Here is a 25,741-nt window from a genome sequence, read left to right as displayed (position 1 = left end):
TGTGTAGTTCCTACTGTCTGGTCAGTACCCCGGCTGCTCCCTGTGTAGTCCCTACTGTCTGGTCAGTACCCCGGCTGATTCCTGTGTAGTTCCTACTGTCTTTTCAGTACCCCGGCTGATTCCTGTGTAGTTCCTACTGTCTGGTCAGTGCCCCCGGCTGCTCCGTGTAGTCCCTACTGTCTGGTCAGTGGCCCCCGGCTGCTACCTGTGTAGTCCCTACTGTCTGGTCAGTGGCCCCCGGCTGCTCCCTGTGTAGTCCCTACTGTCTGGTCAGTACCCCGGCTGCTCCCTGTGTAGTCCCTACTGTCTGGTCAGTACCCCAGCTGCTCCCTGTGTAGTCCCTACTGTCTGGTCAGTACCCCGGCTGCTCCCTGTGTAGTCCCTACTGTCTTTTCAGTACCCCGGCTGCTTCCTGTGTAGTCCCTACTGTCTGGTCAGTACCCCGGCTGCTTCCTGTGTAGTCCCTACTGTCTGGTCAGTACCCCGGCTGATTCCTGTGTAGTTCCTACTGTCTGGTCAGTACCCCGGCTGCTCCCTGTGTAGTCCCTACTGTCTGGTCAGTACCCCGGCTGATTCCTGTGTAGTTCCTACTGTCTGGTCAGTGCCCCCGGCTGCTCCCTGTGTAGTCCCTACTGTCTTTTCAGTACCCCGGCTGCTTCCCGTGTAGTCCCTACTGTCTGGTCAGTACCCCGGCTGATTCCTGTGTAGTTCCTACTGTCTGGTCAGTACCCCCGGCTGCTTCCTGTGTAGTCCCTACTGTCTGGTCAGTACCCCGGCTGATTCCTGTGTAGTTCCTACTGTCTGGTCAGTACCCCCGGCTGCTCCCTGTGTAGTCCCTACTGTCTGGTCAGTACCCCGGCTGATTCCTGTGTAGTTCCTACTGTCTGGTCAGTGCCCCCGGCTGCTCCGTGTAGTCCCTACTGTCTGGCTACACTTGTCACGTGACCCCGGACAGCTCCTCATACTCTGTTTTCTTTCCATGCTGCAGCTGAATCTGTTTGATGTCTCGGACGGCCATAAGACCACCATACTGAGCTACTGCCCCTATGTACAGTGGGTGCCCGGCAGTGATGTGGTGGTGGCGCAGAACAGGAGTAATCTCTGTGTCTGGTACAATATAGACGCGCCAGAGCGAGTAACCATGTTCCCTGTGAAGGTAATATACAGCCGTGTACAACAGAGCATGTATGTATGTATTTGTGTGTGTGTGTGTAAATAAGATTTGATTTACATACAGATTTGATATCTCAGGCCTGCTTCCGCAGTAGACCGTGCAGAATGAGGCGTCAGACACTCCCGCACGGCCACTGCCTCAGACGGTTACTTGCGGCAGGGTCCACAACTTGCACCTAGCACCGCTGCTGATGGGCAACCCCTGGACTGCGTGGCCGGACCCGCAACTAAATTGTGGTCTGCCGCCCGTCTTAGGGTGGGTAGGATAGGATGTTTGATGGGTGGGATGCAGTGCAATATGGATGGGTTTAATGCGATGCGGGTGGCTGGGTGGGATGCAGCGGGATGTGGATGGGTGCGATGGAACGTTGTATGGGTGGGGTGTGAGTGTGATGTGGATGGGTGGGATGGGACATTGGATGGTTGGGATGTGGATGGGTGCGATTGGACATTGTATGGGTGTGGTGTGGATGGGACATTGGATGGGTGTGGTGTGGATGGGACATTGGATGCGTGGGATGGGACATTAGATGGGTGTGGTGCGGATGGGTGCGATTGGACATTGGATGGGTGTGGTGTGGATGGGTGCGATTGGACATTGGATGGGTGTGGTGTGGATGGGTGCGATTGGACATTGGATGGGTGTGGTGTGGATGGGTGCGATTGGACATTGGATGGGTGTGAGTGTGATGTGGATGGGTGGGATGGGACATTGGATGGGTGTGGTGTGGATGGGACATTGGATGGTTGGGATGTGGATGGGTGCGATTGGACATTGGATGGGTGCGATTGGACATTGGATGGGACATTGGATGGGTGTGGTGTGGATGGGTGCGATTGGACATTGGATGGGTGTGGTGTGGATGGGTGGGATGGGACATTGGATGGTTGGGATGTGGATGGGTGCGATTGGATGGGTGTGGTGTGGATGGGTGCGATTGGATGGGTGGGATGTGGATGGGTGCGATTGGACATTGGATGGGTGGGATGGGACATTGGATGGTTGGGATGTGGATGGGTGCGATTGGATGGGTGTGGTGTGGATGGGTGCGATTGGACATTGGATGGGTGCGATTGGACATTGGATGGGTGTGGTGTGGATGGGTGCGATTGGACATTGGATGGGTGTGGTGTGGATGGGACATTGGATGGGTGGGATGTGGATGGGTGCGATTGGACATTGGATGGGTGTGGTGTGGATGGGACATTGGATGGGTGGGATGTGGATGGGTGCGATTGGACATTGGATGGGTGTGGTGTGGATGGGTGGGATGGGACATTGGATGGGTGTGGTGTGGATGGGTGGGATGGGACATTGGATGGGTGGTATGGGACATTGGGTGGGATGTGGATGGGTGGGATGGGACATTGGATGGGTGCGATTGGACATTGGATGGGTGTGGTGTGGATGGGTGCAATTGGACATTGGATGGGTGTGGTGTGGATGGGACATTGGATGGGTGAGATGTGGATGGGTGCGATTGGACATTGGATGGGTGTGGTGTGGATGGGACATTGGATGGGTGGGATGTGGATGGGTGCGATTGGACATTGGATGGGTGTGGTGTGGATGGGACATTGGATGGGTGTGGTGTGGATGGGACATTGGATGGGACATTGGGTGGGATGTGGATGGGTGGGATGGGACATTGGATGGGTGCGATTGGACATTGGATGAGACATTGGATGGTTGGGATGTGGATGGGTGAGATTGGATGGGTGGGATGTGGATGGGTGCGATTGGACATTGGATGGGTGAGATGTGGATGGGTGCGATTGGACATTGGATGGGTGTGGTGTGGATGGGTGCGATTGGACATTGGATGGGTGTGGTGTGGATGGGACATTGGATGGGTGGGATGTGGATGGGTGCGATTGGACATTGGATGGGTGTGGTGTGGATGGGTGGGATGGGACATTGGATGGGTGGGATGTGGATGGGTGCGATTGGACATTGGATGGGTGTGGTGTGGATGGGACATTGGATGGGTGGGATGGGACATTGGATGGGTGGGATGGGACATTGGGTGGGATGTGGATGGGTGGGATGGGACATTGGATGGGTGCGATTGGACATTGGATGGGTGCGATTGAACATTGGATGGGTGTGGTGTGGATGGGTGCGATTGGACATTGGATGGGTGTGGTGTGGATGGGACATTGGATGGGTGGGATGTAGATGGGTGCGATTGGACATTGGATGGGTGTGGTGTGGATGGGTGGGATGTGGATGGGTGCGATTGGACATTGGATGGGTGGGATGGGACATTGGATGGGTGTGGTGTGGATGGGTGGGATGGGACATTGGATGGGTGGGATGGGACATTGGGAGGGATGTGGATGGGTGGGATGGGACATTGGATGGGTGCGATTGGACATTGGATGGGTGCGATTGGACATTGGATGGGTGTGGTGTGGATGGGTGCGATTGGACATTGGATGGGTGTGGTGTGGATGGGACATTGGATGGGTGGGATGTGGATGGGTGCGATTGGACATTGGATGGGTGTGGTGTGGATGGGTGGGATGGGACATTGGATGGGTGTGGTGTGGATGGGACATTGGATGGGTGTGGTGTGGATGGGACATTGGATGGGTGGGATGGGACATTGGGTGGGATGTGGATGGGTGGGATGGGACATTGGATGGGTGCGATTGGACATTGGATGGGTGTGGTGTGGATGGATGTGATTGGACATTGGATGGGTGAGATGTGGATGGGTGGGATGGGACATTGGATGGGTGTGGTGTGGGTGGGTGGGATGGGACATTGGGTGGGTGGGATGGGACATTGGGTGGGATGGGACATTGGATGGGAAATTGGATGGGTGTGGTGTGGATGGGTGCGATTGTACATTGGATGGGGGAGATGTGGATGGGTGCGATTGGACATTGGATGGGTGTGGTGTGGATGGGTGGGATGGGACATTGAATGGGTGCGATTGGACATTGGATGGGTGGAATGTGGATGGGTGCGATTGGACATTGGATGGGTGTGGTGTGGATGGGTGAGATGGGACATTGGATGGGTGGGATGTGGATGGGTGCGATTGGACATTGGGTGGGATGGGACATTGGATGGGTGTGGTGTGGGTGGGATGGGACATTGGGTGGGTGGGATGGGACATTGGGTGGGTGGGATGTGGATGGGTGTAGTGTGGATGGGTGCGATTGGACATTGGATGGGTGAGATGTGGATGGGTGGGATGGGACATTGGGTGGGATGTGGATGAGTGGGATGGGACATTGGTGGTCATTCCGAGTTGTTAGCTAGCTGTTTTCGTTCGCAGCGCAGCGTTTAGTCAAAAAAGCGGCACTTCTGCGCATGCGCGACGTACTTTCACAACAGCCGATGCAGTTTCACACAAGGTCTATCGAAGCTTTTCAGTCGCACTGCTGGCCGCAGAGTGATTGACATGAAGTGGGCGTTTCTGGGCGGTAACTGACCGTTTTCTGGGAGTGTGTGGAAAAACGCAGGCGTCTCAGATACAAACGCAGGCGTGCCTGGGGAAACGCAGGCGTGGCTGTCCGAACTCAGGGTGTGTCCATGACGTCAAAACAGAAACTAAATAGTCTGAAGTGATCGCAAGCGCTGAGTAGGTCTGGAGCTGCTCAGAAACTGCACAATCTTTTTTTGTTGCCGCGCTGCGAACCTTTTGTTCGCACTTCTGCTAAGCTAAAATACACTCCCAGAGGGCGGCGGCTTAGCATTTGCAAGGCTGCTAAAAGCAGCTAGCGAGCAAACAACTCGGAATGAGGGCCATTGGATGGGTGGGATGTGGATGGGTGCGATGGAACATTGGATGGGTGGGATGTGGATGGGTGCGATTGGACATTGGATGGGTGGGATGGGACATTGGATGGTTGGGATGTGGATGGGTGCGATGGGATGCTGTATGGGTGGGGTGTGAGTGTGATGTGGATGGGTGCGATGGGATATTGGATGGGTGAGATGGGACATTGGATGGGTGTGAGTGTGATGTGGATGGGTAGGATGGGACGTTGTGTGGGTGGGTGCGATGGGACATTGGATGTGTGGAATATGGATGGGTGCGATGGAACGTTGTATGGGTAGGTTGTGAGTGCGATGGGACGATGGGTGGGGTGTGAGTGCGATTTGGATGGGTGCGATGGGACATTGGGTGGGATGTGGATAAGAGCGATGGGACGTTGGATGTGTGCGATGTGGATGGGTGCGATGGGACGTTGTATGGATGGGACATTGGGTGGGATGTGGATGGGTGCAATGGAACATTGGATGGGTGCGATGGGACTTTGTATGGGTGGGGTGTGAGTGCGATGTGGATGGGTGTCATGAGACATTGGATGGGTGGGATGTGGATGAGACATTGGATGGGTGGGGTGGATGTGGATGGGACATTGGATGGGTGGGGTGTGAGTGCGATGTGGATGGGTGCGATGGGACATTGGATGGGCAGGGTGTGAGTGCGAAGTGGATGGGTGCGATGGGACGTAAGGGTGGGGTGTGAGAGCAATGGGACATTGTATGGGTGGGATGGGACATTGGATGGGTGGGATGTGGATGGGTAGGATGTGGATGGGTGAGATGGGACATTGGATGGGTGGGATGGGACACTGGATGGGTGGGATGTGGATCGATGGGACATTAGAGGGGTGGGATGGGACATTGGGTGGGATGTGGATGGGTAGGATGTGGATGGGTGCGATGGGACATTGGATGGGTGGGATGGGACACTGGATGGGTGGGATGTGGATCGATGCGATGGGACATTAGAGGGGTGGGATGTGGATGGCTGTGATGGGACATTGGATGGGTGGGATGTGATGCAATGTAAAGACAAATGACGGCACCTAACTTGTAGGCAGAAGCCTAAACATTCCCACATTTGATGTTTGGGGAACAGGTATATCATGTCTCTGTGCTTTATGAACATATGGCGGTCGTGTTTTCTAATCCAATAGGGCGACGTGGTGGATCTGGAGAGAAGTGAGGGCAAGACTGAAGTGATTGTCACTGAAGGAGTTAACACTGTGTCTTACACTCTGGATGAAGGACTGATAGAGTTTGGCACTGCCATCGACGACGGCGACTATTACAGGTATGATAGTCTTATGTCAGCTGAGGGCACTGGTGTTCTATCATCTGAGTGATGTACCCAATTATCCATAGTAATAATGCGTAATGCCGCTCTGCCTCCTGCCTGTAGTACTGAGGAGTAATGCCGCTCTGCCGCCTGCCTGTAGTACTGAGGAGTAATGCCGCTCTGCCGCCTGCCTGTAGTAATGAGGAGTAATGCCGCTCTGCCGCCTGCCTATAGTAATAATGCGTAATGCCGCTCTGCCTCCTGCCTGTAGTAATGAGGAGTAATGCCGCTCTGCCTCCTGCCTGTAGTAATGAGGAGTAATGCCGCTCTGCCTCCTGCCTGTAGTAATGAGGAGTAATGCCGCTCTGCCGCCTGCCTATAGTAATGAGGAGTAATGCCGCTCTGCCGCCTGCCTATAGTAATGAGGAGTAATGCCGCTCTGCCGCCTGCCTATAGTAATAATGCGTAATGCCCCTCTGCCTCCTGCCTGTAGTAATGAGGAGTAATGCCGCTCTGCCGCCTGCCTGTAGTAATGAGGAGTAATGCCGCTCTGCCGCCTGCCTATAGTAATGAGGAGTAATGCCGCTCTGCCGCCTGCCTATAGTAATAATGCGTAATGCCGCTCTGCCTACTGCCTATAGTAATGAGGAGTAATGCCGCTCTGCCGCCTGCCTGTAGTAATGAGGAGTAATGCCGCCTGCCTAAAGTAATGAGGAGTAATGCCGCCTGCCTATAGTAATGAGGAGTAATACCGCTCTGCCTCCTGCCTATAGTAATGAGGAGTTATGCCGCTCTGCCTCCTGCCTATAGTAATGAGGAGTAATGCCGCTCTGCCTCCTGCCTATAGTAATGAGGAGTTATGCCGCTCTGCCTCCTGCCTATAGTAATGAGGAGTAATACCGCTCTGCCTCCTGCCTATAGTAATGAGGAGTTATGCCGCTCTGCCTCCTGCCTATAGTAATGAGGAGTAATGCCGCTCTGCCTCCTGCCTATAGTAATGAGGAGTAATGCCGCTCTGCCGCCTGCCTATAGTAATGAGGAGTAATGCCGCTCTGCCTCCTGCCTGTAGTAATGAGGAGTAATGCCGCTCTGCCTCCTGCCTATAGTAATGAGGAGTAATGCCGCTCTGCCTCCTGCCTATAGTAATGAGGAGTAATGCCGCTCTGCCGCCTGCCTATAGTAATGAGGAGTAATGCCGCTCTGCCGCCTGCCTGTAGTAATGAGGAGTAATGCCGCTCTGCCTCCTGCCTATAGTAATGAGGAGTAATGCCGCTCTGCCTCCTGCCTATAGTAATGAGGAGTAATGCCGCTCTGCCGCCTGCCTATAGTAATGAGGAGTAATGCCGCTCTGCCGCCTGCCTGTAGTAATGAGGAGTAATGCCGCTCTGCCTCCTGCCTATAGTAATGAGGAGTAATGCCGCTCTGCCTCCTGCCTATAGTAATGAGGAGTAATGCCGCTCTGCCTCCTGCCTATAGTAATGAGGAGTAATGCCGCTCTGCCTCCTGCCTATAGTAATGAGGAGTAATGCCGCTCTGCCGCCTGCCTATAGTAATGAGGAGTAATGCCGCTCTGCCGCCTGCCTATAGTAATGAGGAGTAATGCCGCTCTGCCGCCTGCCTGTAGTAATGAGGAGTAATGCCGCTCTGCCTCCTGCCTATAGTAATGAGGAGTAATGCCGCTCTGCCGCCTGCCTATAGTAATGAGGAGTTATGCCGCTCTTCCTCCTGCCTATAGTAATGAGGAGTAATGCCGCTCTGCCTCCTGCCTATAGTAATGAGGAGTAATGCCGCTCTGCCGCCTGCCTATAGTAATGAGGAGTAATGCCGCTCTGCCGCCTGCCTGTAGTAATGAGGAGTAATGCCGCTCTGCCTCCTGCCTATAGTAATGAGGAGTAATGCCGCTCTGCCTCCTGCCTATAGTAATGAGGAGTAATGCCGCTCTGCCGCCTGCCTATAGTAATGAGGAGTAATGCCGCTATGCCGCCTGCCTGTAGTAATGAGGAGTAATGCCGCTCTGCCTCCTGCCTATAGTAATGAGGAGTAATGCCGCTCTGCCTCCTGCCTATAGTAATGAGGAGTAATGCCGCTCTGCCTCCTGCCTATAGTAATGAGGAGTAATGCCGCTCTGCCTCCTGCCTATAGTAATGAGGAGTAATGCCGCTCTGCCGCCTGCCTATAGTAATGAGGAGTAATGCCGCTCTGCCGCCTGCCTGTAGTAATGAGGAGTAATGCCGCTCTGCCTCCTGCCTATAGTAATGAGGAGTAATGCCGCTCTGCCGCCTGCCTATAGTAATGAGGAGTTATGCCGCTCTTCCTCCTGCCTATAGTAATGAGGAGTAATGCCGCTCTGCCTCCTGCCTATAGTAATGAGGAGTAATGCCGCTCTGCCTCCTGCCTATAGTAATGAGGAGTAATGCCGCTCTGCCGCCTGCCTATAGTAATGAGGAGTAATGCCGCTCTGCCTCCTGCCTATAGTAATGAGGAGTAATGCCGCTCTGCCGCCTGCCTATAGTAATGAGGAGTAATGCCGCTCTGCCGCCTGCCTATAGTAATGAGGAGTTATGCCGCTCTGCAGCCTGCCTATAGTAATGAGGAGTTATGCCGCTCTGCCTCCTGCCTATAGTAATGAGGAGTTATGCCGCTCTGCCTCCTGCTTATAGTAATGAGGAGTTATGCCGCTCTGCCTCCTGCCTATAGTAATGAGGAGTAATGCCGCTCTGCCTCCTGCCTATAGTAATGAGGAGTAATGGCGCTCTGCCTCCTGCCTATAGTAATGAGGAGTTATGCCGCTCTGCCTCCTGCCTATAGTAATGAGGAGTAATGCCGCTCTGCCTCCTGCTTATAGTAATGAGGAGTTATGCCGCTCTGCCTCCTGCCTATAGTAATGAGGAGTTATGCCGCTCTGCCTCCTGCTTATAGTAATGAGGAGTTATGCCGCTCTGCCTCCTGCCTATAGTAATGAGGAGTTATGCCGCTCTGCCTCCTGCTTATAGTAATGAGGAGTTATGCCGCTCTGCCTCCTGCCTATAGTAATGAGGAGTAATGCCGCTCTGCCTCCTGCCTATAGTAATGAGGAGTAATGCCGCTCTGCCTCCTGCCTATAGTAATGAGGAGTTATGCCGCTCTGCCTCCTGCTTATAGTAATGAGGAGTAATGCCGCTCTGCCTCCTGCCTATAGTAATGAGGAGTAATGCCGCTCTGCCTCCTGCCTATAGTAATGAGGAGTTATGCCGCTCTGCCTCCTGCCTATATATTAATGAGGAGTAATGCCGCTCTGCCTCCTGCTTATAGTGATAAGGAGTAATGCCGCTCTGCCGCCTGCCTGTAGTATTGAGGAGTAATGCCGCTCTGCCTCCTGCCTGTAGTAATGAGGAGTAATGCCGCTCTGCCTCCTGCTTATAGTAATGTGGAGTAATGCCGCTCTGCCTCCTGCTTATAGCGATAAGGAGTAATGCCGCTCTGCCTCCTGCCTATAGTAATGAGGAGTAATGCCGCTCTGCCTCCTGCCTATAGTAATGAGGGGTATTGCCACTCTGCCTCCTGCCTATAGTAATGAGGAGTAATGCCGCTCTGCCTCCTGCTTATAGTGATAAGGAGTAATGCCGCTCTGCCTCCTGCCTGTAGTAATGAGGAGTAATGCTGCTCTGCCTCCTGCCTATAGTAATGAGGAGTAATGCCGCTCTGCCTCCTGCCTATATTGTAATGAGGAGTAATGCCGCTCTGCCGCCTGCCTATAGTAATAATGCGTAATGCCGCTCTGCCTCCTGCCTGTAGTAATGAGGAGTAATGCCGCTCTGCCGCCTGCCTGTAGTAATGAGGAGTAATGCCGCTCTGCCGCCTGCCTATAGTAATGAGGAGTAATGCCGCCTGCCTATAGTAATGAGGAGTAATACCGCTCTGCCTCCTGCCTATAGTAATGAGGAGTTATGCCGCTCTGCCTCCTGCCTATAGTAATGAGGAGTAATGCCGCTCTGCCTCCTGCCTATAGTAATGAGGAGTAATGCTGCTCTGCCTCCTGCCTATAGTAATGAGGAGTAATGCCGCTCTGCCGCCTGCCTGTAGTAATGAGGAGTAATGCCGCTCTGCCGCCTGCCTATAGTAATGAGGAGTAATGCCGCTCTGCCGCCTGCCTATAGTAATAATGCGTAATGCCGCTCTGCCTCCTGCCTGTAGTAATGAGGAGTAATGCCGCTCTGCCTCCTGCCTATAGTAATGAGGAGTAATGCCGCTCTGCCTCCTGTCTATAGTAATGAGGAGTAATGCCGCTCTGCCTCCTGCCTATAGTAATGAGGAGTTATGCCGCTCTGCCTCCTGCCTGTAGTAATGAGGAGTAATGCCGCTCTGCCTCCTGCCTATAGTAATGAGGAGTAATGCCGCCTGCCTATAGTAATGAGGAGTAACATAGAAACATAGAATTTGTCGGCAGATAAGAACCACTTGGCCCATTTAGTCTGCCCCTTTTTTTTTTTTTTTTACATTATTTTTATCTTTAACTTTAATTGATCCTTATTTCTTTGTAAGGATATCCTTATGTCTATCCCATGCATGTTTAAATTGCTCTACTGTCCTAGCCTCTACCACCTCCGATGGGAGGCTATTCCACTTGTCCACTACCCTTTCTGTGAAGTAATTTTTCCGCAAATTTCCCCTGAACCTCCAGTCTCAGTGCATGTCCTCGTGTCCTATTGGTTCACTTCATTTGGAGAATGTTTCCCTCCTGGACTTTGTTATAACCCTTGATATATTTGAAAGTTTCTATCATGTCCCCCCTTTCTCTTCTCTGCCCCACACTATACGTATTGAGATTTCTTAGTCTTTCTGGGTATGTTTTGTGATGTAGGCCATGCACCATTTTAGTTGCCCTTCTTTGTACAGTCTCTAATGTATTATATCCTTTTGAAGATATGGCCTATAGCAATGGGTAATGCCGCTCTGCCGCCTACTTATAGTAATGAGGAGTAATGCCGCTCTGCCTCCTGCATATAGTAATGAGGAGTAATGCCGCTCTGCCTCCTGCCTATAGTAATGAGGAGTAATGCCGCTCTGCCGCCTGCTTATAGTAATGAGGAGTAATGCCGCTCTGCCGCCTGCTTATAGTAATGAGGAGTAATGCCGCTCTGCCTCCTGCCTATAGTAATGAGGAGTAATGCCGCTCTGCCTCCTGCCTATAGTAATGAGGAGTAATGCCGCTCTGCCGCCTGCCTATAGTAATGAGGAGTAATGCCGCTCTGCCGCCTGCCTATAGTAATAAGGAGTAATGGCGCCTGCCTATAGTAATGAGGAGTAATGCGTGCTCTGCCTCCTACTTATAGTAATGAGGAGTAATGCCGCTCTGCCTCCTGCCTGTAGTAATGAGGAGTAATGCCGCTCTGCCGCCTGCCTGTATTAATGAGGAGTAATGCCGCTCTGCTTCCTGCTTATAGTAATAAGGAGTAATGCCGCTCTGCCGCCTGCCTGTAGTAATGAGGAGTAATGCCGCTCTGCCGCCTGCCTGTAGTAATGAGGAGTAATGCCGCACTGCCTCCTGCTTATAGTAATGAGGAGTAATGCCGCTCTGCCTCCTACTTATAGTAATGAGGAGTAATGCCGCCTGCCTATAGTAATGAGGAGTAATGCCGCTCTGCCGCCTGCCTATAGTAATGAGGAGTAATGCGGCACTTCCTCCTGCTTATAGTAATGAGGAGTAATGCCGCTCTGCCGCCTGCCTATAGTAATGAGGAGTAATGGCGCCTGCCTATAGTAATGAGGAGTAATGCGGCACTTCCTCCTGCTTATAGTAATGAGGAGTAATGCCGCTCTGCCGCCTGCCTGTAGTAATAAGGAGTAATGCCACTCTGCCGCCTGCCTATAGTAATGAGGAGTAATGCCGCTCTACCGCCTGCCTATAGTAATGAGGAGTAATGGCGCCTGCTTATAGTAATGAGGAGTAATGCCGCTCTGCCGCCTGCCTGTAGTAATGAGGAGTAATGCCGCTCTGCCTCCTGCTTATAGTAATGAGGAGTAATGCCCTCTGCCGCCTGCCTATAGTAATGAGGAGTAATGCCGCTCTGCCGCCTGCCTATAGTAATGAGGAGTAATGCCGCTCTGCCGCCTGCCTATAGTAATAAGGAGTAATGCTGCTCTGCCGCCTGCCTTTAGTAATGAGCAGTAATGCTGCTCTGCCGCCTGCCTATAGTAATGAGGAGTAATGCCTCCTGCCTATAGTAATGAGGAGTAATGCCTCCTGCCTATAGTAATGAGGAGTAATGCCGCCTGCCTGTAGTAATGAGGAGTAATGCCGCTCTGCCGCCTGCCTGTAGTAATGAGGAGTAATGCCGCTCTGCCGCCTGCCTTTAGTAATGAGGAGTAATGGCGCCTGCCTATAGTGATGAGGAGTAATGCCGCTCTGCCTCCTGCTTATAGTAATGAGGACTAATGCCGCTTTGCTTCCTGCCTATAGTAATGAGGAGTAATGCCGCTCTGCCTATTGCTTATAGTAATAAGGAGTAATACCGCTCTGCCGCCTGCCTGTAGTAATGAGGAGTAATGCCGCTCTGCCTCCTGCTTATAGTGATAAGGAGTAATGCCGCTCTGCCTCCTGCTTATAGTAATGAGGAGTATTGTCGCTCTGCCGCCTGCCTATAGTAATGAGGAGTAATGCCGCTTTGCCTCCTGCCTGTAGTAATGAGGAGTAATGCCGTCTGCCTCCTGCCTTTAGTAATGAGGAGTAATGCCGCTCTGCCTCCTGCTTATAGTAATGAGGAGTAATGCCGCTCTGCCTATTGCTTATAGTAATAAGGAGTAATGCCGCTCTGCCGCCTGCCTGTAGTAATGAGGAGTAATGCCGCTCTGCCTCCTGCTTATAATGATAAGGAGTAATGCCGCTCTGCTTCCTGCTTATAGTAATGAGGAGTATTGCCGCTCTGCCGCCTGCCTATAGTAATGAGGAGTAATGCCGCTCTGCCTCCTGCCTGTAGTAATGAGGAGTAATGCCGCTCTGCCTCCTGCCTGTAGTAATGAGGAGTAATGCCGCTCTGCCTCCTGCCTGTAGTAGTACGGAGTAATGCCGCTCTGCCTCCTGCTTATAGTAATGAGGAGTAATGCCGCTCTGACTCCTGCCTATAGTAATGAGGAGTAATGCCGCTCTGCCTCCTGCCTATAGTAATGAGGGGTATTGCAGCTCTGCCTCCTGCTTATAGTGATAAGGAGTAATGCTGCTCTGCCTCCTGCCTGTAGTAATGAGGAGTAATGCCGCTCTGCCTCCTGCCTATATATTAATGAGGAGTAATGCCGCTCTGCCTCCTGCTTATAGTGATAAGGAGTAATGCCGCTCTGCCGCCTGCCTGTAGTATTGAGGAGTAATGCCGCTCTGCCTCCTGCCTGTAGTAATGAGAAGTAATGCCGCTCTGCCTCCTGCTTATAGTAATGTGGAGTAATGCCGCTCTGCCTCCTGCTTATAGTGATAAGGAGTAATGCCGCTCTGCCTCCTGCCTATAGTAATGAGGAGTAATGCCGCTCTGCCTCCTGCCTATAGTAATGAGGGGTATTGCCGCTCTGCCTCCTGCTTATAGTAATGAGGAGTAATGCCGCTCTGACTCCTGCCTATAGTAATGAGGAGTAATGCCGCTCTGCCTCCTGCCTATATTGTAATGAGGAGTAATGCCGCTCTGCCTTCTGCTTATAGTGATAAGGAGTAATGCCGCTCTGCCGCCTGCTTATAGTGATAAGGAGTAATGCCGCTCTGCCGCCTGCCTGTAGTATTGAGGAGTAATGCCGCTCTGCCTCCTGCCTGTAGTAATGAGGAGTAATGCCGCTCTGCCTCCTGCTTATAGTAATGTGGAGTAATGCCGCTCTGCCTCCTGCTTATAGTGATAAGGAGTAATGCCGCTCTGCCTCCTGCCTATAGTAATGAGGAGTAATGCCGCTCTGCCTCCTGCCTATAGTAATGAGGGGTATTGCCGCTCTGCCTCCTGCCTATAGTAATGAGGAGTAATGCCGCTCTGCCTCCTGCTTATAGTGATAAGGAGTAATGCCGCTCTGCCTCCTGCCTATATTGTAATGAGGAGTAATGCCGCTCTGCCTCCTGCTTATAGTGATAAGGAGTAATGCCGCTCTGCCGCCTGCCTGTAGTATTGAGGAGTAATGCCGCTCTGCCTCCTGCCTGTAGTAATGAGGAGTAATGCCGCTCTGCCTCCTGCTTATAGTAATGTGGAGTAATGCCGCTCTGCCTCCTGCTTATAGTGATAAGGAGTAATGCCGCTCTGCCTCCTGCCTATAGTAATGAGGAGTAATGCCGCTCTGCCTCCTGCCTATAGTAATGAGGGGTATTGCCGCTCTGCCTCCTGCTTATAGTAATGAGGAGTAATGCCGCTCTGACTCCTGCCTATAGTAATGAGGAGTAATGCCGCTCTGCCTCCTGCCTATAGTAATGAGGGGTAATGCCGCTCTGCCTCCTGCTTATAGTAATGAGGAGTAATGCCGCTCTGCCTTCTGCTTATAGTGATAAGGAGTAATGCTGCTTTGCCTCCGGCCTGTAGTAATGAGGAGTAATGCCGCTCTGCCTCCTGCCTATATAGTAATGAGGAGTAATGCCGCTCTGCCTCCTGCTTATATAGTAATGAGGAGTAATGCCGCTCTGCCTCCTGCCTATAGTAATGAGGAGTAATGCCGCTCTGCCGCCTGCCTATATAGTAATGAGGAGTAATGCCGCTCTGCCGCCTGCCTATATAGTAATGAGGAGTAATGCCGCTCTGCCTCCTGCCTATAGTAATGAGGAGTAATGCCGCTCTGCCTCCTGCCTATAGTAATGAGGAGTTATGCCGCTCTGCCTCCTGCCTATAGTAATGAGGAGTAATGCTGCTCTGCCTGCTGCCTGTAGTAATGAGGAGTAATGCGGCACTTCCTCCTGCTTATAGTAATGAGGAGTAATGCCGCTCTGCCGCCTGCCTGTAGTAATAAGGAGTAATGCCACTCTGCCGCCTGCCTATAGTAATGAGGAGTAATGCCGCTCTACCGCCTGCCTATAGTAATGAGGAGTAGTGGCGCCTGCTTATAGTAATGAGGAGTAATGCCGCTCTGCCGCCTGCCTGTAGTAATGAGGAGTAATGCTGCTCTGCCTCCTGCCTGTAGTAATGAGGAGTAATGCCGCTCTGCCTCCTGCCTATATAGTAATGAGGAGTAATGCCGCTCTGCCTCCTGCTTATAGTGATAAGGAGTAATGCCGCTCTGCCGCCTGCCTATAGTAATGAGGAGTAATGCCGCTCTGCCGCCTGCCTATAGTAATGAGGAGTAATGCTGCTCTGCCGCCTGCCTATAATAATGAGGAGTAATGCTGCTCTGCCGCCTGCCTTTAGTAATGAGCAGTAATGCCGCTCTGCCGCCTGCCTATAGTAATAAGGAGTAATGCCGCTCTGCCTCCTTCCTATAGTAATGAGGAGTAATGCCGCCTGCCTGTAGTAATGAGGAGTAATGCCGCTCTGCCACCTGCCTGTAGTAATGAGGAGTAATGCCGCTATGCCTCCTGCTTATAGTAATGAAGAGTAATGCCGCTCTGCCGCCTGCCTATAGTAATGAGGAGTAATGGCGCTTGCCTATAATAATGAGGAGTAATGCCGCTCTGCCTCCTGCTTATAGTAATGAGGACTAATGCCGCTTTGCTTCCTGCCTATAGTAATGAGGAGTAATGCCGCTCTGCCTATTGCTTATAGTAATAAGGAGTAATGCCGCTCTGCCGCCGGCATGTAGTAATGAGGAGTAATGCCGCTCTGCCTCCTGCTTATAGTGATAAGGAGTAATGCCGCTCTGCCTCCTGCTTATAGTAATGAGGAGTATTGCCGCTCTGCCGCCTGCCTATAGTAATGAGGAGTAATGCCGCTCTGCCTCCTGCCTGTAGTAATGAGGAGTAATGCCGTCTGCCTCCTGCCTATAGTAATGCAGAGTAATGCCGCTCTGCCTATTGCTTATAGTAATGAGGAGTAATGCCGCTCTACCGCCTGCCTGTAGTAATGAGGGGTATTGCCGCTCTTCCTCCTGCTTATAGTAATGAGGAGTAATGCCGCTCTGCCTCCTGCTTATAGTGATAAGGAGTAATGCTGCTCTGCCGCCTGCCTGTAGTAATGAGGAGTAATGCCGCTCTGCCTCCTGCCTATATAGTAATGAGGAGTAATGCCGCTCTGCCTCCTGCTTATAGTGATAAGGAGTAGTGCCGCTCTGCCTCCTGCCTGTAGTAATGAGGAGTAATGCCGCTCTGCCTCCTGCCTATAGTAATGAGGAGTAATGCCGCTCTGCCTCCTGCTTATAGTAATGAGGAGTAATGCCGCTTGCCTAAAGTAATGAGGAGTAATGCCGCTCTGCCTATAGTAATGAGTAATGCCGCCTGCCTATAGTAATGAGGAGTAATGCTGCCTGCCTTTAGTAATGAGGAGTAATGCCGCTCTGCCACCTGCCTATAGTAATGAGGAGTAATGCCGCCTGCCTATAGTAATGAGTAATACCGCCTGCCTATAGTAATAAGGAGTAATGCCTCCTGCCTTTAGTAATGAGGAGTAATGCCGCTCTGCCGCCTGCCTATAGTAATGAGGAGTAATGCCGCTCTGCCTCCTGCCTATAGTAATGAGGAGTAATGCCGCTCTGCCTCCTGCTTATAGTAATGAGGAGTAATGCCGCTCTGACTCCTGCCTATAGTAATGAGGAGTAATGCCGCTCTGCCTCCTGCCTATAGTAATGAGGAGTAATGCCGCTCTGCCTCCTGCTTATAGTAATGAGGAGTAATGCCGCTCTGCCTCCTGCCTATATAGTAATGAGGAGTAATGCCGCTCTGCCGCCTGCCTGTAGTAATGAGGAGTAATGCCGCTCTGCCGCCTGCCTGTAGTAATGAGGAGTAATGCCGCTCTGCCTCCTGCTTATAGTAATGAGGAGTAATGCCGCTCTGCCGCCTGCCTATATAGTAATGAGGAGTAATGCCGCTCTGCCGCCTGCCTATAGTAATGAGGAGTAATGCCGCTCTGCCTCCTGCCTATAGTAATGAGGAGTAATGCCGCTCTGCCGCCTGCCTATAGTAATGAGGAGTAATGCCGCTCTGCCTCCTGCCTATAGTAATGAGGAGTAATGCCGCTCTGCCGCCTGCCTGTAGTAATGAGGAGTAATGCCGCTCTGCCGCCTGCTTATAGTAATGAGGAGTAATGCCGCTCTGCCGCCTGCCTATATAGTAATGAGGAGTAATGCCGCTCTGCCGCCTGCCTATAGTAATGAGGAGTAATGCCGCTCTGCCTCCTGCCTATAGTAATGAGGAGTAATGCCGCTCTGCCGCCTGCCTATAGTAATGAGGAGTAATGCCGCTCTGCCGCCTGCCTATAGTAATGAGGAGTAATGCCGCTCTGCCGCCTGCCTATAGTAATGAGGAGTAATGCCGCTCTGCCTCCTGCCTATAGTAATGAGGAGTAATGCCGCTCTGCCGCCTGCCTATAGTAATGAGGAGTAATGCCGCTCTGCCGCCTTCCTATAGTAATGAGGAGTAATGCCGCCTGCCTGTAGTAATAAGGAGTAATGCCGCCTGTTTATAGTAATGAGGAGTAATGCCGCCTGTTTATAGTAATCAGGAAATATGCCGCCTGCCTATAGTAATGAGGAGTAATGCCGCTCTGCCGCCTGCCTATAGTAATGAGGAGTAATGCCGTTCTGCCGCCTGCCTATAGTAATGAGGAGTAACGCCTCTCTGTAGGTGTGTGCCCCAGGGGTGTCAGGTGTAACACATCTATGAGGTTACATTTTGGGAACAGGGAACATCAGCAAGGCTCAGTATTACCCCTTCCCTGCACACGGATGTAACTCCTCAGGTTTGAGGTCATGTGACACTGGCTCCTCGTCACGTGACCAATACACCATGTGTGTTTCTCCTGCAGGGCGCCATTTTTGCTCCACATTAATGATCTGACCAAATAAGTGCTGTCCACAAATAGATTGGCATAACCCACAACCAGCCCATGCTCCCGCAGTCCTCCGTGTGTTAGCTATTATCTGTCTTCATTCCCCATATTGTTGTGGAGATTGAATACCTACTTAGTGTTCTCGCTGGGATTTTCCGGTGTGTGTGATGTGACTGAGGCTACAAGTACTAGTCAGCGCACACCGCATGTATTCCCCTTAGTGTATCATATACCCATTACAGGGTGTCAGCCTGGAGGAGCCGCGCTGCTCCCGGGCTCCCTGCTGGAGGTCTGGATAATGATGCATCTCTAGAGTGAAGGAATCTCTTCCTGTTTCTTACTGAATTCATATTGCTATGTGTCCTTTCTCTAACATCCTAGTGCAGTGTTTTTCAGCCACTGTGCCGTGGCACACCAGTGTGCCCTGAGCAGTCTCCAGGTGTGCCGCCATAGAAGCAGCGTCAGGCCCGTCTAGTGTTTTGCCGCTACTGAGGCCCTGAAACTATCAATACTGATGGGTTTAGTGGTTGCAGAGCCAGTTCCAGTTTTGGACCTGGGCAGTGTTGGGCTCTTCTGGCTTTCTCAGATGTGGCTCAGGCGTTACCTATGGAGAAGCTGCAACATGACATCCTAGGACATACAACTGCAGCATGCATCACCATTATATGTGAGTGTGCCTTGGCAATATTTAAATCTTATTCAGTGTGCCGCGAGTTGTAAAAGGTTGAAAATCTCTGTCCTAGTGGATACTGGGAATTGAAGATTACCATGGGGTATAGATCGGTTCCACTGGAACTTCATGAGTGAGGCTGTTAAGGAAGTGAGTATCATTAACGGCCGTACCACTGCGATAGCAGTATCTGCTCGTGGAGCCCTGTGGCTATGACAATGGTCAGCAGATGCTGATTCTAAGAAAGGGGTAGAGAACCTTCCTTTTACAGGTGATGCCTTGTTTGGGGAAGAACTGAACAAGTGGATAACTCAGGCGACTGCAGGTAAGTCTACCTATCTGCCGTCCGCTGCGCCACCTTCCAGGCACCCCTTTCCTCTGCCTTCTCTGCAGTCCTTTCGGGTGGCCAGATTTAGAGGCAAAGCCAGAGGTGCCTGCAATGCTGCTAGAGGAACTCGCGGTAAGTCCTGTAAACCAGCAGCTGCTGGAACTTCGGACCAGGCCTCCGGATCCTCTTCCACAAAGCCCTCCGCCTGACGGGTGGCCCCAGCAGCAAGGCTATTTTAAGGTAGGTTCTCTCCTTCAACACTTCGCCCACATATGGACAGAGTCCTGCCGGGATCCTTGGGTGAGGGATCTAGTATCCCAAGGATGCCGGTTGGAATTCCAGGAGCTCCCTCCTCTCAGATTCTTCAGGTCGGGCTTACCAGCTTCACCTACAGCAAGGGTTACCTTCAATAGGAGTTATTGTTCTGGTACCTCCTCAACTCCACACAAAGGGTTTTTCTCTATCGTCCTAAGTGGATGCTGGGGTTCCTGAAAGGACCATGGGGAATAGCGGCTCCGCAGGAGACAGGGCACAAAAAAGTAAAGCTTTTACCAGATCAGGTGGTGTGCACTGGCTCCTCCCCCTATGACCCTCCTCCAGACTCCAGTTAGATTTTGTGCCCGAACGAGAAGGGTGCAATCTAGGTGGCTCTCCTAAAGAGCTGCTTAGAGAAAGTTTAGCTTAGGTTTTTTATTTTACAGTGAGTCCTGCTGGCAACAGGATCACTGCAACGAGGGACTTAGGGGAGAAGTAGTGAACTCACCTGCGTGCAGAGTGGATTTGCTGCTTGGCTACTGGACACTAGCTCCAGAGGGACGATCACAGGTACAGCCTGGATGGTCACCGGAGCCGCGCCGCCGGCCCCCTTGCAGACGCTGAAGAGAGAAGAGGTCCAAAATCGGCGGCTGAAGACTCCTGAGTCTTCATAAAGGTAGCGCACAGCACTGCAGCTGTGCGCCATTTTCCTCTCAGCACACTTCACACAACAGTCACTGAGGGTGCAGAGCGCTGGGGGGGGCGCTCTGAGAGGCAAATAAAAACCTTATTAGAGGCAAAAAATACCTCACATATAGCCCACAGAGGCTATATGGAGATATTTAACCCCTGCCTAACTTCAAAAATAGCGGGAGACGAGCCCGCCGGAAAAGGGGCGGGGCCTATCTCCTCAGCACACAGCGCCATTTTCTCTCACAGAAAAGCTGGAGAGAAGGCTCCCAGGCTCTCCCCTGCACTGCACTACAGAAACAGGGTTAAAACAGAGAGGGGGGGCACTGATTTTGGCGATATTGTATATATATAAAAGATGCTATAAGGGAGAAACACTTATATAAGGTTGTCCCTATATAATTATAGCGTTTTTGGTGTGTGCTGGCAGACTCTCCCTCTGTCTCCCCAAAGGGCTAGTGGGTCCTGTCCTCTGTCAGAGCATTCCCGGTGTGTGTGCTGTGTGTCGGTACGTGTGTGTCGACATGTATGAGGACGATGTTGGTGAGGAGGCGGAGAAATTGCCTGTAATGGTGATGTCACTCTCTAGGGAGTCGACACCGGAATGGATGGCTTATTTAGAGAATTACGTGAGAATGTCAACACGCTGCAAGGTCGGTTGACGACATGAGACGGCCGACAATCTATTAGGACCGGTCCAGGCGTCTCAGAAACACCGTCAGGGGTTTTTAAAAACGCCCATTTACCTCAGTCGGTCGACACAGACACAGACACGGACACTGAATACAGTGTCGACGGTGAATAAACAAACGTATTTCTCATTAGGGCCACACGTTAAGGGCAATGAAGGAGGTGTTACGTGTTTCTGATACTACAAGTACCACAAGAAAGGGTATTATGTGGGAGTGAAAAAACTACCTGTAGTTTTTCCTGAATCAGATAAAATAAAATGAAGTGTGTGATGATGCGTAGGGTTACCCCGATAGCAAATATTGGCGTTATACCCTTTCCCGCCAGAAATTAGGGTACGTTGGGAAACACCCCTTAGGGTGATAAGGCGCTCACACGCTTATCAAGTGGCGTTACCGTCTCCAGATACGGCCGCCCTCAAGGAGCCAGCTGATAGGAAGCTGGAAAAATATCCTAAAAAGTATATACACACATACGGTGGTTATACTGCGACCAGCGATCGCCATCAGCCTGGAGATGCAGTGCTGGGTTGGCTTGGTCGGATTCCCTGACTGAAAATATTTTATTCATGTAGAGCATTTAATAGGATGCATTCTATATATATGTATGTGAGATGCACAGAGGGATATTTGCTCTCTGGCATCAAGATAAGTGCGTTGTCCATATCTCCCAGAAGATGTCAGGGACACGACAGTGGTCAGGTGATACAGATCCCATACGGCAGATGGAAGTATTGCTGTATAAAGGGAAGGAGTTATTTGGGGGTCGGTCCATCGGACCTGGGGACCACAGCAACAGCTGGGAAATCCAACCTTTTTTACCCCAAGTTACATCTCAGCTAAAAAAGACACCGTCTTTTCAGCCTCAATCTTTCCTTTCCCATGAGGGCATGCAGGCAAAAGGCCAGTCATATCTGCCCAGACATAGAGGTAAGGGAAGTAGACTGCAGCAGGCAGCCCTTTCCCAGGAAAAGAAGCCCTCCACCGCGTCTGCCAAGTCCTCAGCATGACGCTGGGGCCGTGCAAGCGGACTCAAGGTGGGGGGGTAGTCTCAAGAGTCTCAGGGCGCAGTGGGATCACTCGCAAGTTGACCCCTAGATCATACGAGTATTATCCCAGGGGTAAAGATTGGAGAGTCGAGACATCTTCTCCTCGCAGGTTCCTGAAATCTGCTTTACCAACGGCTCCCTCCGACAGGGAGGCAGCATTGGAAACAATTCACAAGCTGTATATCCAGCAGGTGATAATCAAAGTACCCCTCCTACGACAAGGAAAAGGGTATTATTTTTCCACACTATATTGTGGTACTGAAGCCAGACGGCTTGGTGACACATAGTCTAAATCTAAAATGTTTTGAACACTTACATAAAAGGTTCAAATCGAGATAAAGTCACTCAGAGCAGTGATAGCGAACCGGAAAAAAGGGGACTATATGGTGTCCCTGGACATCAAGGATTACCTCCATGTCCAAATTTTGTCCTTCTCATCAAGGGTACCTCTGGTTCGTGGTACAGAACTGTCAATATCAGTTTCAGACGATGCCGTTTGAATTATCCACGGCACCCCGGGCCTTTTTACCAAGGTAATGGCCGAAAAGATGTTTCTTCAAAGAAAAAAGGCATCTAAATTATCCCTTACTTGCACGACCTAAAAAGGGCAAGTTCCAGAGAACAGTTGGAGGTCGGAAGAGCACTATCTAAAGTAGTTCTTCGACGGCACGACTGGATTCTAAATATTCCAAGAATCGCAGCTGTTTTCCGACGATACGTCTGCTGTTCCTAGGGATGATTCTGGACACGGTTCAGAAAAAGGTTTTTCTTCCCGAGGAAAAAGCCAAGGAGTTATCCGACCTGTCAGGAACCTCCTAAAACCAGGAAAGGTGTCTGTACATCAATGCACAAGAGTCCTGGGAAAAATGGTGGCTTTTTACGAAGCAATTCCATTCGGCAGATTCCATGCAAGAATTTTCCAAAGGGATCTGTTGGACAAATGGTCAGGGTCGCATCCTCAGATGCACCTGCGAATAACCCTGTCGCCAAGGACAAGGGTATATCTTCTGTGGTGGTTGCAAAAGGCTCATCTATTGGAGGGCCGCAGATTCGGCATACAGGATTTGATCCTGGTGACCACGGACGCCAGCCTGAGAGGTTGGGGAGCAGTCACACAAGGAAGAAACTTCCAGGGGGGATGGACGAACCTGGAAAAGTCTCTTCACATAAACATTCTGGTACTAAGAGCAATCTAAAATGCTCTAAGCCAGGCGGAACCACTCCTGCAAGGAAAACCGGTGTTGATTCAGTCGGACAACATCACGGCGGTCGCCCATGTAAACAGACAGGGCGGCACAAGAAGCAGGAGTGCAATGGCAGAAGCTGCCAAGATTCTTCGCTGGGCGGAGAATCACGTAATAGCACTGTCAGCAGTGTTCTTCCCGGGCGTGGACAACTGGGAAGCAGACTTCCTCAGCAGACACGATATTCACCCGGGAGAGTGGGGTCTTCATCCAGAAGTCTTCCACATGCTAATAAACTGTTGGGAAAGACCAATGGTAGACATGATGGCGTCTCGCCTCAACAAGAAACTGGACAAGTATTGCGCCAGGTCAAGAGATCCACAGGCAATAGCTGTGGACGCACTGGTAACACCTTGGGTGTACAAATCAGTATATGTGTTTCCTCCTCTGCCTCTCATACCAAAGGTATTGAAGATTATACGGTGAAGAGGAGTAAGAACAATACTAGTGGCTCCGGATTGGCCAAGAAGGACTTGGTACCCGGAACTTCAAGAGTTGGTCACGGACGACCCGTGCCCTCTACTTCTGAGAAGGGACCTGCTACAACAGGGTCCCTGTCTCTTTCAAGACTTACCGCGGCTGCGATTGACGGCATGGCGGTTGAACGCCAGATCCTAAAAGGGAAAGGCATTCCAGAAGAAGTCATTCCTAACTTGATTAAGGCAAGGAAGGAAGTCACCGCGAAACATTATCACCGCATTTGGCGAAAATATGTCGCGTGGTGCGAGGATCGGAGTGTTCCGACGGAGGAATTTCAACTGGGTCGTTTCCTACATTTCCTACAATCAGGATTGTCTATGGGTCTCAAATTGAGATCTATTAAGGTTCAAATTTCGGCCCTGTCAATATTCTTCCAAAAAGAATTGGCCTCAGTTCCTGAGGTACAGACTTTTGTTAAAGGAGTACTGCATATACAGCCTCCTGTGGTGCCTCCGGTGGCACCGTGGGATCTAAATGTAGTTTTAGATTTCCTCAAATCCCATTGGTTTGAACCATTGAAAAAGGTGGATTTTAAATATCTCACATGGAAAGTAACTATGTTACTGGCCCTGGCTTCCGCCAGGAGAGTATCTGAATTGGCGGCTTTATCTTATAAAAGCCCTTATCTAATCTTCCATTCGGATAGGGCAGAACTGAGGACTCGTCCGCATTTTCTCCCTAAGGTGGTATCAGCGTTTCACCTGAACCAACCTATTGTGGTGCCTGCGGCCACTGGCGACTTGGAGGACTCCAAGTTGTTGGACGTTGTCAGAGCCTTAAAAATATACATTTCAAGGACGGCTGAAGTCAGAAAATCTGACTCGCTGTTGATACTATATGCACACAACAAGTTGGGTGCCCCTGCTTCTAAGCAGACGATTGCTCGTTGGATTTGTAACACAATTCAACTTGCTCATTCTGTGGCAGGCCTGCCACAGCCTAAATCTGTTAAGGCCCATTCCACAAGGAAGGTGGGCTCATCTTGGGCGGCTGCCCGAGGGGTCTCGGCATTACAATTCTGCCGAGCAGCTACGTGGTCGGGGGAAAACACGTTTGTAAAATTCTACAAATTTGATACCCTGGCAAAAGAGGACTTGGAATTCTCTCATTCGGTGCTGCAGAGTCATCCGCACTCTCCCGCCCGTTTGGGAGCTTTGGTATAATCCCCATGGTCCTTTCAGGAACCCCAGCATCCACTTAGGACGATAGAGAAAATAAGAATTTACTTACCGATAATTCTATTTCTCGGAGTCCGTAGTGGATGCTGGGCGCCCATCCCAAGTGCGGATTATCTGCAATACTGTACATAGTTATTGTTAACAAATTCGGGTTATATTGTTAAGGAGCCATCTTTAAGAGGCTCTTTCGGTTATCATACTGTTAACTGGGTTTAGATCACAAGTTGTACGGTGTGATTGGTGTGGCTGGTATGAGTCTTACCCGGGATTCAAATTGCCTCCCTTATTGTGTACGCTCGTCCGGGCACAGTACCTAACTGGAGTCTGGAGGAGGGTCATAGGGGGAGGAGCCAGTGCACACCACCTGATCTGGTAAAAGCTTTACTTTTTTGTGCCCTGTCTCCTGCGGAGCCGCTATTCCCCATGGTCCTTTCAGGAACCCCAGCATCCACTACGGACTCCGAGAAATAGAATTATCGGTAAGTAAATTCTTATTTTATTCAAGCCTCTTTGCAGTCCCGAAACCGGACAGCTCTGTACGGCCGATCCTGAACCTCAAATCCCTGAACCCTTATCTTCGAGTGTTCAAATTCAAGATTAAATCACTAAGAGCGGTAATATCAAGTCTGGAGGAGGAGGAGTTCTTGGTATCCCTGGATGTCAAGGATGCATACATGCATATTTCAATATGGCCACCTCATCAGTCGTTCCTATGGTTCGCAATACTGGACCAACATTTCCAGTTTCAGGCCTTACCCTTTCGTCTCTCCACAGACCCAAGGGTATGCACGAAAGTCATAGCAGAGATGATGCTGCAATTGCACATGATGGGTGTCAATGTAATCCCGTACCTGGACGATCTCCTGATAAAGGCGGTGTCCCGGGAACAGCTGCTGCACAGCATCAACTTAACTACTCGTATGCTTACGGACCACGGATGGATCCTACATTTCCAGACGTCTCACCTGGAACCATCGCAGAGAATTCAGTTCCTGGGAATGCTCCTGGATACGGTG

The 25,741-nt window shown here is 51.1% G+C and overlaps 1 protein-coding gene across 7 annotated transcripts in view; it reads left to right on the top strand.

The window, feature by feature from the left end:
- Window positions 1–25,741, top strand: part of IFT172 (intraflagellar transport 172) — a 553,694-nt gene that overhangs the window by 254,557 nt on the left and 273,396 nt on the right. For all 7 annotated transcript variants that reach the window (XM_063914906.1, XM_063914909.1, XM_063914907.1 and 4 more), the window contains exons 16-17: window positions 989–1,156; window positions 6,118–6,254. In XM_063914906.1, coding sequence (XP_063770976.1) covers window positions 989–1,156; window positions 6,118–6,254 — 305 coding nt within the window. The remainder of the gene's footprint in view (window positions 1–988; window positions 1,157–6,117; window positions 6,255–25,741) is intronic.

Source organism: Pseudophryne corroboree, chromosome 4 (assembly GCF_028390025.1).
Source record: "Pseudophryne corroboree isolate aPseCor3 chromosome 4, aPseCor3.hap2, whole genome shotgun sequence".
Taxonomy (NCBI): Eukaryota; Metazoa; Chordata; class Amphibia; order Anura; family Myobatrachidae; genus Pseudophryne; species Pseudophryne corroboree.
Note: the sequence above shows the minus strand (reverse complement) of the source record. Positions and strands in the feature narration are given on the sequence as shown.